This window comes from Myotis nattereri (genome assembly GCF_964212035.1).
Source record: "Myotis nattereri genome assembly, chromosome: 4".
Lineage (NCBI taxonomy): Eukaryota > Metazoa > Chordata > Mammalia > Chiroptera > Vespertilionidae > Myotis > Myotis nattereri.
The window spans coordinates 41911675-41931529 of NC_138079.1; the positions used below are offsets into that span (position 1 = coordinate 41911675).

The 19855-nt window shown below is 37.5% G+C and overlaps 1 protein-coding gene across 3 annotated transcripts in view; it reads right to left on the reverse strand.

Moving 5' to 3' along the window:
* Positions 1–19855, reverse strand: part of AP3B1 (adaptor related protein complex 3 subunit beta 1) — a gene marked incomplete at its 3' end in the record, with an annotated part of 192857 nt that overhangs the window by 31901 nt on the left and 141101 nt on the right. For all 3 annotated transcript variants that reach the window (XR_013995856.1, XM_081088790.1, XM_081088791.1), the window contains exon 23: positions 784–1015. Coding sequence is in view for 2 of the 3 variants with exons in the window: in XM_081088790.1 (XP_080944916.1) it covers positions 784–1015 (232 nt within the window). The remainder of the gene's footprint in view (positions 1–783; positions 1016–19855) is intronic.

The following is a 19855-nucleotide window of genomic DNA, read 5'->3' on the forward strand; positions in this document are numbered from 1 at the left end:
AGGCCTACACCGGCGGTCGGACATCCCCTGAGGGGTCCCCGATTGGAGTGGGTGCAGGCTGAGTTGAGGGAAACCCCCCCCTCCATGCACAAATTTTGTGCACCGGGCCTCTAGTGTGGGAATAAAGACCCAGTACTGCCATAGCATGTTTTATTCCAACAAAAATGAAATTTCTGGGTTGGTTTTTAAAAAATGTATAAAAAAATCTTGAGTTTTAAATAGTGGCAACAGATTAAAATATTTTTAAAACATGATGTGTATAAACACCAGTAATATACTCTGGGCTAGTATATATTATATGTGTGGAAAGGAAGATAAGCAATATACTATATAATCTTCCATTCTTCACACCCTTCACTTTTCAATTTATGGGATGTGAAAGGAAACAGGGAAGGGGGGGTCTACAATAATAAAGATAGTCTAAAATCAGGAAAGGAAAACAGGTAATGGAAATGTGAAAACAGGGAATGTGAAAGGAAACAGGGAATGGCAGGTCTATAATAATAAAGATAGTCTAAAATCAGGAATGAGACTGAAATAGAGAGGTAGGAGGAAGATGATGCAGCTAGGTAAAGCGGGAGGCAATTTTGATTTTTCAGACCTATCCTTCTGTGAATACTAAGGGCAAAGAAATGTTTTTTATTTTTATTTTGTATAAATTTGGTTTAAAAGGGGAAAAACAATCAAACTGAGTATGCTAATATCAATAAAATATGTATCTACTTTTAAAATGAACACATTTAATTATCAAATATAGTTCAAATTTTAAATGAGAATATTTACCTATTGGATTAAAAACATGCATTTCCATGCCTGTAGGAAGTTTTTTTTCTCCGATGTGGATATTTTCGATCTTTCGATCTGTAGTATTATTCAGTGTTATTTGTACAGAGACCATCTTATCACCAAAAATGCAAGGCTGTCTTGAAAAGAAGTAATGGGCAGCTAGTCCTTTCCCACTCATGCGATGAAGCAGCACATGAGTTTTCATTGGTACAAAGACAGGAGTACTGACCTATTGCAAGTTGGAAAAAGAAGGAAAAAAATGAATTAGTAAACATATTTAATAATTCTCTTAGAAAATATGCAAAAATTTCTAACATTAACTCTTGCTTTCCCTAAAGTATTACATAAACCACAATAACATTAGCAGAACATCACACATAGGTAATTAAGTCATAAGTTTTTTGTGAAGTAAATGTCTTCAAAACTATTAATTTTTCTGTACTCTGCAGACATAAATATTTTGAAAATATGTCTAATAAGAGAATCTCAGTTATATAAATATATTTTTTATTTTAGAGTTTATAAAGTTTTTTGTTAGTTTTTCCTAGGTACACTATATTTGAACATTTTGCTAATTTTAAAATTAGTTTTAATAATTTATCAGTTGATTTTCTCAGTCTTTGAACTGTAAGACAGTCTTACTTGCCAGTAATGAACATTTTGTACCTTCATTTCCAATCCTGAGTCCTTGAACTTTTTTCACCTTGAGTTTCTTTCACTGTAAATGGAAGACTATGACCTCCTTTAAGGTGGTTTCTTCCCTTGCTTTAGTGATTAAAAAGATCTTCCCTACTTTGAGATCAGGTAACTTCTGCACTTCCATTTTCTTCTAAAGCTTTCTTTTTTTTCTTTTTTTTTTTCAAATTCAGTGAAATTGATGTAGCCTACTGACTCCATATTGAAGTACTCTTCTATAAATACTTAACCAATAGTATGTACATGATTTTTAAAAAAATATTTTCCCTGACCCCTGTACATGACTTAATGTTAGCCGTTCCTCAATGACCTTAAAGTACAAACATTCTAATTATTTATGTACCTGGGAGATAATTTTGGGCCTTGATTGAGGTATTAACCCAGCATCACATTTTTTTATTTCTTATAACCCTACAATATGATTAAATTATTTGGCAAAACAAAACATCTCTATTCCTCTTCCCTCTATTGCCCAGTATTTTCTTGCCTAATCATCTCTTTACCCGTCCACTGAACTTTAGATTTCTTTAGTTAAATTCTCTGCTCAATCTTGAATGAAATCAGAGGCAGCATAGTAAATGAAGAAATAATCCATTCTAAACTCATGTCCTGGCTATCTTTCCACTCAAAGCAGAAGTATTGCATGTGGCTTGACCTGACATGGCCAAGTTTTTTTTTTTAAATCAATTTGTAATTAACCAAGCCTAATCAAGACTATTTCCTAACAAGAGCTCTCCCAAACTAGGTTTTCTATTATAAGTGTGAAAGTGCATATTAATCTATTCAACATGTTCACTATGCCACTGACATCTGATGACATTAAAACCTCATCCTATTTAATAAAAGGCTAAAATGCAAACTGACCAAATGGCAGAATGACCGGTCACTATGACACACACTGACCACCAGGGGGCAGACGCTCAATGCAGGAGCTGCCCCCTAGTGGTCAGTGCGCTCCCACAGGGGGAGCGCCGCTCAGCCAGAAGCCAGGCTCATGACTAGCGAGTGCAGCGGTGGTGGTGGGAGCCTCTCCCTCCTCTGAGGCAGCACTAAGGATGTCCGACTGACGGCTTAGGCCTGTCCCTGGCAATCGGATATCCCCTGAGGGCTACCGGACTGCGAGAGGGTGCAGGCCAGGCTGAGGGACCCCCATCCCTGAGTGCACAAATTTTGTGCACCGGGCCTCTAGTTAATAATAAATTAAGATTCATCCACAAAAATCCAAAAGTTAAATATCATATATACTAAATGATAGAGAGTGTCTTCAAAGCATCATTAAAGTATAGTATTCCTTTTCCAAAAGTTTAATCCGTACGGGTGGACAATTTAAAATATAACCTAATAAATACTTAGGTAAATTTTAAATTTTGGCTATATAAAGTAATAAACAACTGGCCTATGTGTCCTATTTTGGCTGTTTGATGATAATAACAATAGTCTAGTATTTTAAGTTTTCAAAGCACTTTCACTTTTAAGTGTAGGTTCTTTTCCTTATAGAAAAATTATTTTCAAAACTCTTCTGTTTCAATGCACACACTAAGTTCTATTTCCTTCACAAATTCGGGGGTGTGGGTGGGGATGGGAGGTGGTGGTGGTGGTGATTAGCACAACCTAAAACAGCAAACCTTAGCAGTAAACATTCACTCTTAGAGTGGGCATCATAAAAATAAGCAAATGGATAGAGAACATGTGTGTAAGTTTACACGAGTATACCGTATATACATAATATATTTATAGATTTACACTCAGCAAAAAAATCTTTTCTTCCCATAAATTCCCATGTCACTGAGGCTATGACAATCAACTTTAAACATAAGCCCTTAAATAGATAATTATATATTTCAGTTTCTTATGTTTATTCTCTTAAATAAATAAGCATATTGGAAAAGGTAACCATCTTAGTGTTGTTTTTTTTCCCTTCGTTGTTCCAGGGACACAGTTTTCATTATCTCCTTAAATACATGTTGATACAGCCAGTCATGTGGATGTAAAGTACAGCATAGGGAATATAGTCAATAATATTGCAATAATGATGTATGTGTCTGACGGGTACTAGATTTATCAGGGACATCACTTCATAAGTTATACAAGTGTCTTAATTACTATGTTGTACACATGAAATTAATATATTGTATGCTAACTGTAATTGAAAAATTTTAAGAAGTGAAAAAAACTCATGAAAGCTTGGGCAACATATATGGGGAAATAAAGCTGAAAGTTGGAGGGAGGCAAGTGTACAGTAGAATGAGAAAAGCAGGACAGAAGCAGGGGTTCAGTTTACAAGCAGCCAGGAATCAGCAATCCAAATATCATAAGGTGCTGAGTAGGTACGCCACGCCTGAAGTCATTTAAGAGCTATCAACATGTCTTGGTTGTATTGAGTCTCTCTCTCAATCTAACCCTGGGAAACATGCCCTTAATATCTGTGCTTTTTTCTACCTTGTCTCAAACTTCTGCACCTTTATTATAATAGTTAAAAAGATGTGCAAAGGAAGACAAACAGTATGATTCTCTCTACTCATTTTCCCGCACTCAACCAAGTTCAAGAAGCACTGAATTCAACATTAAAAATGTCCTTCCTGACAATCTTGAAAGGTTACGTGTGATAATACAGAGTTCTATTCCTCTTCTACAATAAGTAGCATCACACCTGGCACTTTGTGCTAATAATATATACTTCTTTTTTATCTACAGAAAGAAGCTAACTGAAAAGGTTTGTGTTTTTTTTTAAAAAAAATCTGCTTTCTAAGTTCATACAAGTCATATTAAGCCAACCCCCTCTAGTATCTAGATCAACTACACCTGACATTTTGTTCAATAAACCCAGTAGACTCCATAAATCCTTCACCATTTCCCATGGCTAATACAATTAATCCTGACAGGAAAGCAAGATTTTAGTTCAATATTTTGTACATCTGATTAGATACCTATATTCCAGAAACATATATATGATCTGTGGATGCTTGTATTCTAAGATACTAAACAGTGTGAATGGCTTTTCCGACTTCATATTTTATAAACATAAATAAATTTCATAAATGTAAAAAAACACATACATCGTAAGTTAATTATAGAATGACCTAGATTTGGATTGTGCAAATGACAGTTTTGGGAAAAAAGGTAGAGATTTAACAAGTTTGAGCAAAACTGATCTTGGGCAGGGGTCAGCAAACACAGCCCACAAGCCCAAATATGGCATTTTATCGAGTTTTGCTGGCACAGCCATACTCGTTCTCTTACATGTTGTCGATGGCTGCCGTTCAATGGTAGAACTGAGTCACTGCAAAGCTAACATATTCCCTATCTGGACCCTTTACCAAAAAAGTATGCTCACCCCTGTTCTAGGGGCACAATGTTACACCCTTGCTTCTCCCCTTCCTTGCCCTATCAACAGGGAACAATTCTCCACAGGTCTCATATTTCTGCATGTTTTCTGAACAAAGGCATTAACTACTTTGCTCCTGACAATTTTTTTCAAGGATGTTTGTATAGCAAACAGCCTTTGGAAACAGGTAAATTCCTCTCTCTGGGGCAAAAGTAAGACAGGTTTGCTAATAGCCCTTTATAAAAGTCTCGGATCTTCTATACGCTGGTTCCTCTTGGTGTGTAAAGCAACACACTGCATGTGCAGTCACCATCTGGCCTTTATCGTGTCACCCCATAGAACAGCCGTGGGCAAACTACGGCCCGCGGGCTGGATCCGGCCCGTTTGAAATGAATAAAACTAAAAAAAAAAAAAAAAAAAAAAGACCGTACCCTTTTATGTAATGATGTTTACTTTGAATTTATATTAGTTCACACAAACACTCCATCCATGCTTTTGTTCCGGCCCTCCGGTCCAGTTTAAGAACCCATTGTGACCCTCGAGTCAAAAAGTTTGCCCACCCCTGCCATAGAAGCTACGCAGATGGTGTTATTCTGCCACAACAGGCCACTGCATTGCTGTGAGTAATCAACTGACCTGTGTTCTCTATAGGTATCTGTGAAATTGTCTCAGGCTAACCTGTTATCTTGCAAGTAGGTAACATCTCATACCCTTCACAGTTCTTAATACCCCCCCACCCCTTTTTTTGGTCACTCAACATTCCCAGATCCACTTACTGCAAATAGCTACATTAACACTTAATAGGGCTATCTATCATATATATACAGCTGTGCAATGGCACCTGACTGAGGGGTGTATGTGAGCTTAAATTCCAGCTTAGAATCAAGGGTTGCCATTTTGGAGTCTATACAACGGCACCATATGAGCTAGTGGCTTTGCTAAAGACACTACAGAGTAGAAACTATTTTTTTTTTCTTTTGACTTCCTTTATGAAAGTCCATGTTATCACCCGGTCAACTATATCTATGGATTTCTGAAGGATCATGATGTGTTCTGAGAGCTGACAAGGAAGAGTCAAGTCAGTTCTGTGACACTGAAGAATAGGAATACAATGTTCAGGGCTGCTCCGACCTGTTTGGAGACTCAGTGTCGGCCTTCTTCCCTGTAGCAGTAAGTATGGAACTGTCTGCTCAGCACACCCTGCCATCTTCTAGGAACCTTGCTGTGTTCAGTTCCTGATGAAGCTGGCATGTTCTCATGCCACCTCATGACCTGGCCACGGTTAATTTGTTCAGAAATGGGAACAAGGCCTGGTGTGTCCCTTTCTGAGGATTTATGGGTTTGGGACCTGGGAAGTCGATCCAGACTCTCTCAAATGGCTAAAATTCTGAGATTTAAAACTCTAATGTCTGTGGCCTTAGTCTTGCCATACTGTTCAGCTAAAAATAATATGTAATTTTCGTATTTATTATCAGAGGCCCGAAATTCATGCACGGGTAGGGTCCCTAGGCCTGGCCGGCTATCAGGGCCAATCGGGGCCTTCCTTCCTCTGGCTGTCGGCTGGGGCCTTCCTTCATTCCACACCACCCCCTGGTGGTCAGCACACATCATAGCGAGTGGTCGAACTGGTGAGCTGAACTCCCCAGGGGACAATTCGTAGATTAGCCTTTTATTATATAGGATGTTGATCTGCCTCCCCACTTATTCCCCATTTTTATGTTCAATTGTATAAAACATAATTGTATCCCTTTTCAAAATCAAAGCATAATTTTACTTTTTTAAATGATTACAGAGATTTATAGATACTATAGCTCTAGTGTTGGTCATAACTATACTTTAATAGATGCCGAGTGTTCAATTATAACAGTTTCTAAAAATATTAGTCTTACAGAGCATCTGTGATGACAGGTGGAGATTATCAATATTAATATTTGTTGGTTTTAGGATATGACCTGACTAGAAATTTTCTATTTTATATAACTAGTGGCCTGATGAACGAATTCATGCACAAGTGGGGTCCGGCCGCCCCGCCCCAATTGGGGCCAATCAGCCAGGCTGGCCGTGGGGAGGGGATGCGGGCGGTTGGCTGGCCGGCCCTGCCCCCTGGCCAAACTCCTGGTCAAGGGGACAATTTGCATATTAGCCTTTTATTATATAGGATTGTAAAAAAGAAAAAGGAACAAGTGCCATATTTCTTGAAAGCACACACAAAGAAAAACATTAGCTAGAAAGACTCCTATGATACAAACACTAATTCCCAAAACATCTAGCTTTAGGTAACAGCATTATTTCCCATTAAATATTAAAACTTGTATAAAGAGGATAGTAGGAAAGACAATATTTGAAAACATTAGTTTTGATTTAATTATTTAACTGCTAATGTTCAAAGAAGTAAAAATCTAGCTGCATTATAAGTAAATAATATGGGCCATCCTCACTACGTTCCTTGAGGAGGTAATTAGTTCAGTAACTGTAATAACTCTAAAATAAAAAGCCTCCTTCTGGAGTTAACTGAACAGAAAGCATCAAGTAAGAATGAGGTAATCCTCTACAAATCTTTACACAGCATATGTTTAAATAATAAAACCCGTTTGTGTATCTTTAGATGGTTTATGAAAATAACCAATCAATTTTGCAGACACAACATTATTTCTAAAGGAAATCTATGTGACTCATGATGCCTGTAGATACACAGAGACAAACCACACATATTTTATCAGTTTATTACAGTAAGCAAATAAGCGTGGAATGAGAGTGCACATAACTGTCTACTTAGCGCTTACTGAAACATTTATAAGAGCTGTTATCTCCCTAATAACAGACAGACAGCATGCAATTTTAGAGAGGAGAAAAGCTTCATATTTTTTAACACTTCACTAAAAAGTAACTGAAGAGTGTAAAATGAAAAATACTCTGTGCAGTTAGCTGGTAATGGACCATATTATCAACTCAAGTTAGATTTATAGGATACAAACTAGTCACTAATAGTTATTTTATGACATAGCATGTCTGCTTTTTTTTGAGATTATTAAGATTAAAGTTGTAAAACTTCTTTTGAACATAGCTGCTCCAAATGATTGAATTATAAAATTTAAATGAGAATTGAAAAATAAAACACAGAATATCAAGTAGGTGACTAAGAATAAACCTTGCCCAATGTCTGCATTATTATTTCAAAGCTGACATATCCATGTAAAGCTTTATGAAACAATGTTTTCCAGCCTTTTATGCTTTAATCCATAGTTAGTCGCTTAATCATTTCTACGTATTTTCAATGTATTCTGGTTTTGGACTTAAAAAATATGAAGATCTGCAGTACATAAAAGGCCCTCTTTGTATCTAGCTTTGTTTTATTTATTTTATAGCATATCTATTTAGATATGTGATTTACAAAAATGACCAGAGATACAGTTTCATCTTTAAAATTGGGATTTTTAAAATCAAATGTGTGTCTCAACTGATAGAGCTGCAATGCAGGAAGCTACAGTATTGTCTTATTTACCCAGTAAATTATAGAAAGTGAGTCTATTTTACCTTTAATCCATAGTATTGGGCCTAGTACTTAGTATAGGATTAAAAAAAGATCAAAGTGGCCCTGGCTGGTTTGGCTCAATGGATAGAGTGTTGGCCTGCAGACTGAAGGGTCCGGGTTCGATTCCAGCCAAGGGCACATGCCTGGGTTGCAGGCTTGATCCCCAGTAGGGGGCGTGCAGGAGGCAGTCACTCAATAATTCTCTCTTATCATTGATGTTTCTATCTCTTTCTCCCTCTCCTTTCCTCTCTAAAATCAATAAAATGTATTTTAAAAAAAAATCAAAGTGCAAATGTGTTTAACTCTTACCTATAATGATAAACATAGACTCAAAGAAATAGATTTCAATCTCCCATCAAATATTACTTTAAATAAATGGTTTATAACCCCAAAATAACTTCCTCCTTACACAGGGGTGGTCAAAAGTAGGTTTATAGTTGTAATGTAAATAATAACACAAGAATAAATTCCACGTTTTGTGTACTCAGAACTGTAAATCTACTTTTGCCCACCCCAGCATATGTAAATTTAGGTATTCTAGAAAATACTTATGATAATTCCTTATATTTTATTTTAGTAGTCAATATATATTCTGGAAAACATGAAACTGTTTTTTACCTTTTATTTTGGTAATAATATACATTATAAAAAATATACTTGCAGAAAGAGCCAACTGACATTTAATAAGTATCTTACTTCATGGATGGTGTTAAGCAGGAGCCAGGAAACTACACCAGTGGATAAAATTTAGTCCACTGCCTGTTGTTATATAGCCTGTAAACAAAGAATGGTTTCTGCATTTTTAAATGATTGGAAAAAAGAAAAATAACATTTTTTGTGACACTAAAGTCATATGAAATCCCAATGTCAATGTCTATAAATAAAGTTTCATTGAAACACAGCCACATTCAATCAGTTATACATTGTTTATGACTGCCTTGGTATTAGAATGGCAGAGCTCAGTAGTTAGCGCCTGCAGGGCTGAAATTATTATCTTGCCTTTTACAACATTTGCTGACACTCTGGTATAGAATGTATTCAATTTACATTGGTGTTGAGATGAAGAGGAAATTACTTTATAATTATATCCTACTAGAGAGGAACCAAGATGGCGGCATAGGTACACACTTGTACTTGCTGCCTTGCACAACCACATCAAAAATACAACTAAAAGACAAAACGGACATCATCCAGAACCATGGGAAGGCTGGCCGAGTGGAAATTCTACAACTAGAAGGAAAGAGAAAGTGCATTGAAGCTGGTAGGAGGTGCGGAAGTGCAGAGGTACGGAGGTGTGCACGGAAACGGGCTGGCAACTGGGTACACTATTTTCTTTTTCAATTGGGAGGGAGATACAAGCTCCCAATTGCTTTAAACTCCAGTTCAGGGCGAGACTTCGGGGACCCAAACTCATACAGGGAGAAACTAGACTGTCTGGCATCAGGGCGGAACGTGAGGGCAGCTTTCTCACAGAGGTGCTTGCAGTGATCATTGTTCCTGCAAAGGGCTGCAGGACACAGAGACCCCAGGGCCTCTCCTAGGCGGAGCAGGCTGGCAGCCATTGCTGTTTGCCCCGCCCTGATGACTCCCTGAGACCCCACCCCACACAATTTACAACCCCACCCAAGCTGTGCACAGAGGCTTTTACATATGAATGGCCTGTTCTTTTGCAATCTAAAACTTAACAAACTGCAGCTGGGTCAAAGAGCTCCAAAGCTTCCAAAAGCTGCGGACCTAGACAGCAGCCTGCATTGCTTCACAGCTGGGCCTCATCTGGGCACTTCCAAACCCCAACAAAGAGTAGGAATCTGCAGACCTCTCTGTAGCTCCTGCTGGGTGGCCTCAAGCAGTGGCTGACCTTGCACCTCCTTAGAGATCCAAGAGCCAGTGTACCCAGTGGTCAGAGTGAGACCATACTAGAGTACAACTCTGCATATCCATAAGCGACACACACAGGGGGCAGACTCAGTGAGCACCAAAACTCCACTGAAGCAAGTCCTGCTCCATAAGGGTGTCTCCAGCACAGCAGTTCTCCCATTGTAGACACAGCTGGTCCTCACAACCAACTGGCCTGGTGGTCAATTCCTCCCAGTGATACCAACAGCACTCAAGACTTAAATACAAGAAGACTGTGCACACAGCCCACAAAGGGGTGCACCAAGAGTGTCCACCTCAGGTAATTGGGGAGGCTGAGCCACTGGGCCCTATAGGTCACCTAGAGCACAAAGCCACTCTATTAACACAGAGAAGCAGCCAAAATGCGGAGTCATAGAAACAGGTCACAAACAAAAGAAATGGAGGAAAGCAAACTACTGGATATAGAGTTCAAAAGCACGTTTATAAGGTTACTCAAGAGTATTCTAGAAACCTCAAGAAATTTAGTGAGATCCTCAAGGATATGAAAAAGGACCAATTAGAAATTAAGCATACACTGACTTAAATAAAGAATAATATACAGAGATCCAACAGCAGACTAGAGGATAGCAAGAATCAAGTCAAAGATCTGAAATACAAAGAAGCAAAAAACACCCAACCGGAAAAGCAAAAAGAAAAAAGAATCCAAAAATATGAAGATAGTAAAAAGCCTCTGGGACAACTTCAAGTGCGCCAACATCCGAATTATGGGGATGCCAGAAGAAGAGAGAGAGCAAGATATTGAAAACCTATTAGAAGAAATAATGACAGAAAACTTCCCCTACCTGGTGAAAGAAATAGACTTACAAGTCCAGGAAGCACAGAGAACCCCAAACAAGAGGAATCCAAAGAGGACCACACCAAGACACATTATAATTAAAATGCCAAGGGCAAAAGACAAAGAGAGAATATTAAAAGCAGCAAGAAAAAAACAGTTACCTACAAGGGACTACTCATACAACTGTCAGCTGATTTCTCAACAGAAACCATGCAGGCCAGAAGGGAGTGGCAAGAAATATTCAAAGTGATGAATGCCAAGAACCTACAACCAAGATTACTCTACCCAGCAAAGCTATCATTTAGAATTGAAGGTCAGATAAAGAGCTTCACAGATAAGGAAAAGCTAAAGGAGTTCATCACCACCAAACCAGTATTATATGAAATGCTGAAGGGTATTCTTTAAGAAGAGGAAGAAGAAGAAAAAGGTAAAAATAAAAATTATGAACAACAAAGTGATAACAAATACATATCTATCAACAAGTGAATCTAAAAATCAAGTGAATAAAAAGTGTGATGAACAGAATAAACTGGTGAATATAATAGAATCAGGGGCAGAGAAAGGGAGTGGACTGAGAATTCTTGGGAGGAAGGGGGTGGGGGGGGGTGAGGAGAGGGACCGGCCCAAATCGTACACCTATGGATGAGGACAGAGTGGGGTTAAGGGCATGGGGTGGGGTGGGAACCGGGTGGAAGGGAGCTATGGGGGAAAAAAAGAGGAACAACTGTAATAATCTGAACAATAAAGATTTATTAAAAAAAAATAATAATATCCTACTTTTTCTCCTCCCCAAATATAATCTGTAAGCTTCACTGTCAATACTTTTAAGAGATCTGAAATGATGCATACATACTTTTATTTACCACTTCCATGGAAAAAACAACAACAACAACAAAAAAACAGTTCCCGAAACTGTATACAAATATGTTATATACTCTTATATATGTTTTACTATTCTTTCCAATATTTTTTTTTCTGACTTTCCTTTTAAGGGTCTTAATAAAAACAAAACTGAGTCTGGTTTGAAAAGTGCTTAGCAGAAAGATTCCTGTAATTGGTTAGAATAAATTTCATTAGAACCAGAACATTTTACATAAGGACATGTGCTGTGTTATTTGATCGATGTGATAATCACTTGACCTTAACAGTTATATTGCTTTCTCATTGACAGTATCAATGACATAATATAAAAAAATAAAAAATAAAAAATTTGGTGTGCTCTTCCACTGTAACCAAGTTTAGAATCTTGGCGTTATTGTTGACATCCTCATTGCCCTCCAACAACTGGTTGACAAGTTTGATGTCTCTTGTATTCATTTCCTTCTTTTCTGTCCATCTACCACCAGCCTAAGCTGGTTCAGGTCATCATTGACATTTAAAACACTAAAAAAATTTCTTCTTTCAAATTGCAAAAGTAGTGCATGTTTAATGAAAGTTATTTCAAACTGTATGGGAATATAAGCAAAATCCCCCTTAGGTTTAAGCATAATTAACATTTTGTGTCCCTCCCAATCTTTTGCTCCCTTCTGCTTGCTCATTCAAATTGGTCTCCCTGCCTTTAGATCCCTTACGCACCAATCCATACCACAGATTCCTGTAAAAAGAAGTCTTTTAAAATGTACCTCCCTTATATGTTTAGTGAGGTGTGGTGCAAAGTGCTTGGCTTTGAAGCCAGACAGACCTGAGCTGAAACTCCGGCTCTGTAACTTATAACCTCTATGACACTAAAAAAATTAACTCTAGGGACTTCAATGTTCATAATGTGAAACGGGGAAATTACCATCTTACTTCAGGGTTGTTGTAAATCTAGGCTAAACATAAAAAGAAAATTTGGAGGAAAGTAGTGCCTGAGGAACATGACAGGCACGAGTGAGGGAGTAAAATCAGATAAAAGAGCGTGTGGCTACAATTCAGTACAGGAAAGCTATGAAAACTAAGCAGGTCAAGGGGCTGTGACACACTGCACAAATGAATGTGTACATGGACGTCTCCTAGGATGATGGTGGGGCGGGGAGATTATGTGTAAGATACCGAGATCTTCACTGAATGTGGTAAGTGATGAAGATACCCCAAGATGAGAATGACAAGAAAGGGAAAGGGTATAGTAAGATGGGATGGGCCCAATAAAAACAAGGGAAATGAGGATAAAAAGGGAATGGCCTAGCCCAGTGATGGCGAACCTTTTGAGCTCGGCGTGTCAGCATTTTGAAAAACCCTAACTTAACTCTGGTGCCGTGTCACATATAGAAATTTCTTGATATTTGCAACCATAGTAAAACAAAGATTTATATTTTTGATATTTATTTTATATATTTAAATGCCATTTAACAAAGAAAAATCAACCAAAAAAATGAGCTCGCGTGTCAGAGATGACACGCGTGTCATAGGTTCGCCATCACTGGCCTAGCCCTAGCTGGTTTGGTTTAGTGGATAGAACGTCAGCTGTGGACTAAAGGGTCCCAGGCTCGATTCTGGTCAAGGGCACATGCCTGGGTTGTAGGCTCGATCCCTGCATGCAAGAGGCAGCCAATCAATGATTTTCTCTCATCATTGTTATTTCTGTCTCTCTCCCCTTCTCCCTTCCTCTCTGAAATCAATAAAAAATATTTAAAACAATTTTTTTAAAGGGAATGGCCTAGATGCAACAGCTGGGAGCTTCATATAAACACTCCTGCTGGAAATAATGACTTTCTCAAAGACAGAATTATAGAGCATTCTGAGTCAGGAGGTCATGCTGAGAATACTTCCTATAGGACAGCAAGACCCAAATGGAAAAGCTAGGCTATGTAACAGTACTTTATAAAAGTATGTGAGGGAGGGAAATTGTTAGCTGTTCAACATATTTTACTCATGGGACCACTGCATCTAAAAACTGGCCATGCTGCTTGTATTTAAAGGAATGTAGTGAAGAGAAAGGGGGCTATGGATCTCATCTGGATGAAGTCCTGGAGTAAGAAAAAAAGTGTGCCTTAGATGATGTGCTAATTGGAAAAGCAGCTTTATTACAGCTACTTTAATTTCAACAGGTCTCTTTAAGGATGCTTTCCTTGAATCTGATAGAGGGGAAGAGGATGCTTTTACATCATGGATGCTGATTAGAGGTGCCACAGCTGCTGAGGAATTCCTGCCATAGAACAAGAATGGGGAAATGGGTCCTTCAAGACCAGAAACACACACACACACGTACACACACACACACACGTATGTTTATTTCTGCCTCATCTGTGCATGTATATTTTAAATGCTTCAGTGAGAAGGTAGGGATGGGGAGAAGAATGTGATTTACTACACAGGAGCCTTAGAGTCTTTGGAGTCCATGTCTGTGGTAGCAAACCTTCTGATGACCCAGCTTTCTTTTCATTAAAGTCTTGAATTTTTCTGGATCAAGTGCTGGCATTAGGTCCTAGGTACTCATACTTCAGCACTGGCCCATGTATTCTGAGGCTGTACATTTTTTTCTTGACATATGGAGCATTTTTCTTCAGAAGTAAGGAAGGCTATACTTCCTTCTTGTCAGGCAGAGAGTTGGCAGTGGTAAGAAAGAAAACACTAAATTTTAAGTTAGAAGGCACTCAAGTTATTTGATAAGAAGAAAACTAATTTATCTTAGTTTGAATTTGTAAAATAAAGGGTTAACACTACCTAATTCATAGGATTGTTTTATAAGGATTCATAGAAATGCTGCATATGAAAGTGTTTTGTTGATGAAAGTACTCTTCTTCCATTATTATTAAAGATGACATTTATTAGCATAAGGGTAAAAATAGTGGCCGAATTAAGATGGGATTTAATACTTTTAAGCATCATTCCTGCCAAGCAATAAGCTATGACTCCTTTTTCAATATACACAAAATGTTCCTTGTGATAAAGAAAAATAAAGGTCAGCAATGCAAGCAAGTGGAGAGATTTTTTTCTATTCTTCAGAGCTCTGAATAGGAAGTAGGAAGAACCAGCATTTATTTCTTCCCAAAGATTAATGATAACTGAGGAAATTTTTGTAAATATGATCTTAGTTATGAATCAGTATCCTTAGTCAACAGAATAACTTTCTTTTTAAAAAATATATTGTTATTGATTTCAGAGAGGAAGGGAGAAGAGAGATAGACAGAAACATCAACAATGAGAGAGAATCACTGATCGGCTGCCTCCTGCACGGCCCCTACTGGGGATTGAGCCCGCAACCCAGACGTGCGACCCTGGCAGGAATCAAACCCGGGATCCTTCAGTCTGCAGGCCAACGCTCTATCCACTGAGCCAAACCAGTTAGGGCCAGAATAACTTTCAAAAGCAAACCAATAAAAGGAAATTAGTATTGTCATTAAAATATCTGTTATCTAATAAGCTAGAAACCTGAAAGTGGATTTCAAAGCAAAGGAATCTCAGGAAAAGTCTGGACGTCGTAACATCTCAATGCTTTGAGATATTTTATATTTCTTTACTTTATCAGAAATACAGTATTAATAAAACCTCCACCATCTACATATCTACCTTCAGTACTAAACTTATAGAATTCCATTTTATTCTAAGGAAAAGAAATTAACTCAGTATTTGAACATATTGAAAAGAGAAATGAAAAATATCACTAAAGAAAAAGTAATGAATACAATCTGAAGCAGCTGGATGGGGTACTACACCATATGTCAAGAGACCTGGTTATGGTTTCAACTCAGCCATACAAGCTTAGTGAGACCTCAGCTAAACCACAGCCTCACTGAGCTTCTGTTTTTCTCTTCTGTAAAATGGGGCTAGTTATACATATCCTGTCTGTTTCACTGAGTTCTGAAATTGATTTTTAAGCTGTTCAATAAAAAAACATTATTGGGATTATTAGTAAATTGAATTTTCAGTCAATGTTAAAACATCAATGTCATATAACATAAGGTCAGGAAGTTAAAAGTATATATCAAAAAGCTGAATCACCAATGGAGAAGGGCTTTAAAAAACAACAGTGCTGTATTTATTGATAGTACCATCCAGAGGCCTTTAAAAAGCAATCCCTTCCCCCATGTCCTTTTCCTCTGTGTTAGTTGTGGGTGAACAGGACTGTTCTCTAAAAGGTTTCTAAATGATGTTGATGTTAAAAAATATAGTATCACCATTTAACAGCCTTTTAAAGAGCGGTCCCTAGTATGGTCTTTGTTAACAACAGAGGGAGGAAGGGACTATTTTTTTCAAAGGCTTTTAGAGGATGTTGTTAAAAGAATATATAGTGACATCATTTAAAAGCCTTTTAAATAATAGTTCTCCTTCCCTCCCAATTGTAATGTCCTCGGCTTTCATTTATTTTGTACTATAAGCCGAAAGTGGACATGCCAACATATTACTGGCCATGGCAGGCATTTGTTGGCCGGAGAATGATGTATTGCTTTTTAAAAGGTTGGTGTCCAGAAATAAATCCAACTCTTCAAGAACATGGTACCATTTTTATACAGGATACTGCCCACCCACCTTGTCATTTGTTTGTCTGCTCTAAGAGTGTACTGAAGATATCACCCAAACAAGTAAGGAGTCAGAGCTAAGTCATTCCAAGATTACTGTGGCATGAATATAGTCCTACCATCCTCTTTTAATTGAGTTAACTCTCCATCCAACTCATGGCAGAATCTAACTTTCAGCTCCTCACTTGCTATCTTTATTAAACTGTTTCTGCCACTATTCAGCAGTGGGCTCTTAGGTTCCTCCCATATTAAGCTCAGGGAAGAAGAAATTAAGTCAACCATTTGGTTTAAAGCCCGAAGTCTGACAGCCAGTGTACTTTGAGGTAGGTTAGCGTATCTTTCACATAACATGCCAAAGAAAAAACAACTACCCCTAGGGATACAATCATAGGATTGAAAACAATTTTCCATCTCTTCTTGTGTGCGGTCTTTTCAGAAAGTGTCATTTCAAGAATAGGAATTCCTACATCTATAACACATTAATGAAATAATAAGCCTTTAAAAAATCTAAAGCACAGTCCTCCAATTTTAATTCTAAGTTTTAGTGCATCCCTTACTTTTTATCAATTTTGCACATAGATCTCCCTGGTTAGTTCCTGATTTACTTAAATCATAAGTAATAAACATACGATTTAGTTAAACATCGAATACTACCCATAATACAATGCTCAGCTCAAGCCCCAATTTGTTCATTCAACTCTTTCTGACCATACTTCCAACTCAAAATGGTATTACTCACATTCTATTTTGATATTTTTTATAGTTTAATTTTCATATTATTATTTAACTTTATGGATTTCATATTATTTAACCTTATTCTTCTGCACCATGTAAATAAAGTGCTAAGCCTAGACAATTTCTTTGCACATTTTTGCATAATTAAAAAATGTAAATAACTTTTGAATTCTCTCCTGCCTTAATAGTACAAGTTAGTTATTTGTGCTTATATTTATATTTCAGAGTAGTATATACTTAAATGTTTTAAAATATTTTAAAGCCTCTGCATAAAATTCATGTCATTTGAGGTTTGTTTCCATTACCTACTGAGATAAATCAATGAAAAATGCTACTATAATTCTGATTCTAATAAGTATAAACTGATAAATTTTGAAATAAAAATTCCGATTTTAAAAAAGCATAAAAATAGCATGAGGAAAATATAAATATATGAAATTACCCTAATATGATTGATCTGAAAATTTCAGCTGGCAAAATTCCTATAGCAGGGCTCCACTGGAATTGTGGGTACAGTGAGTGCCATGGTTCCATCAAGATCAAGATCAAAGAGAACCCCGTTATGTGCGGCGAGGCACCAGAATGATCTCCAGAAAAGCCAGGACCCTACTTTTCCTCTCCTCTGTAATTTGAGAGGTGAGGCATGAGTATGAGTCATCTTCCTCTCCCCACAGGGTCTATAAGTGGATTGGTATACAAAATCATGTCCTCCTAAAAGTATCCATGTCCCACCCCACAGAACCTATGTCTACGTAATAATGCATGACAAGGGGGAATTAACCAACTGAATGTGAGACGGGAAAATATTCCAGGGCTATCTGGGTGAGCCGTGTAATTACATGAATCTTGTAACAGAAAGAGCGAGGCAGGAGCCAGTGTCAGAGTGACGCAGTGTAAAAACAACTCAATTGGTCACTACAGGCTTTGAAGATGGAAGGAGCCCTGAGCCAAAGAGTGTGGCCAGCCTGGAAAAGCTGGAAAAGGCAAGATAAAGGATTCTCTCCTAGAGCTTCCAGAAGGGAACACAGCCTTGCTGACACCTTGATTTTAGCTCAGTGAGTCCCATTTTGGGCTTCTGACCTCCTGAACTGCAAGATAATAAATTCACATTGTTATAAGCCACCATGTTTGTGGTAATGTGTTACATCAGCAATAAGAAACTAATAAAGGTATTTGATGCCTAGTTGAAAACTACTGTTCTGAATGTTTGTGTTGTAAAATCTACCTATGGGTCTATGGTACAAATGTTTATTTGTATACATTTTTCAATGGCTGATCTGCGACCTGAAAAACATCAAAAATTCTGCTTTACCTATAGTATTTCCACACTGGACTTAAGCTTGAACACTAATGAATTTGAGTGGCTCTCAAACCTGGACAGTTATTTGTCAGAATCGTTTAGAGAACTGGTTTTTAAAAATGCCCCTCCACCAATAACCTTTCTATATTTTAAACGAGTATACTGAGTTGATTTTTATCCATTCAGTTAACACAGTGGTTCTCAACCTTGGGTGCACATTAGAATCACCTGGGAATCTTTTTAAAATCCTGATTTCTGGGCCTCATTCCGGAGGAGAGCTTCCAGAAAGGAACACATTCTGGAGGATGAGGCTCAGAAATCAGGATTTTAAAAAGATTCCCAGGTGATTCTAATGTGCAGCCAAGGTTGAGAACCACTGAGTTAACAAGTACTGAAAACCAATTAAAAAAAAAAAAAAGATGAACTGTCTTCCAAAGGCTCCAACCTAATGCACTGCATGCTATTTAAGACAACCTATTGTCCCTCTTTAGTTAGTATGTATTATTAGTCTTTTTGATCAAATAGGAACATTCTGTATGAGTTCTGTACAAACAAAAGGAGATTTTTGTAAGCAGTAGTAGCCATAGACACTTGGGTGATGAGGCATAAAAAAAGACAAGTTTCAATGGGGAGAAAACAAGAAAACTAAGAAAGGGTTTGGGAGGAACAGAACAAGTAGGTATTAAAAGGGTAATAATTCTGAAGGAACTCTTAAAAACGTTAGCTTTTTTCTAGAGCCATTTTTCTCTGAGAAAAGCACAATAAAAAAAGTTAGACTTTTATAAAGGTCATACTGAGTCTCTGAATCCAGATTCTTAAGCATTTTGCAACTACTTGTGTAAAGTTAATGTTATTAACTGCTGGGATAAATACTGCAGGTGTACCAATGGGCGTTTATGCAACCAGGTCTATGCGAGAAAAGTTGAACGACCAGAAATATAAGTAAATGATGCTCAGAAAAAAACTTAATTTAATCTGTGTTGGTCTGACAGAAACATATGTAGAATGACAAAACATTTCTTGATAGAAAGTCCACATCTACAAATCATATTACAGAAGGCATTCAGTATCATAATCCAAGATAAAAGAATTCATCTCTGAAAATTTGTTAGTGTTAGTCATTTCCTCTGCCAAGAACCCAAAATACTTCATACAAACCGTCAGTACCCCCCTACTCATTCTCTCCTGCACTCTTGTGTTCATGGTTTCCATTTCCATAACAGAAAGATGTGCCTCAAAACTGCAACCATGGATTACTTTTTAAAAAATTTGCTTTAGAATGTAGAAGACACTCCGTTCTTGTTTATTAATAGAAATATTAGTGTGTGTTTTAAACTTGTCACCATAATCT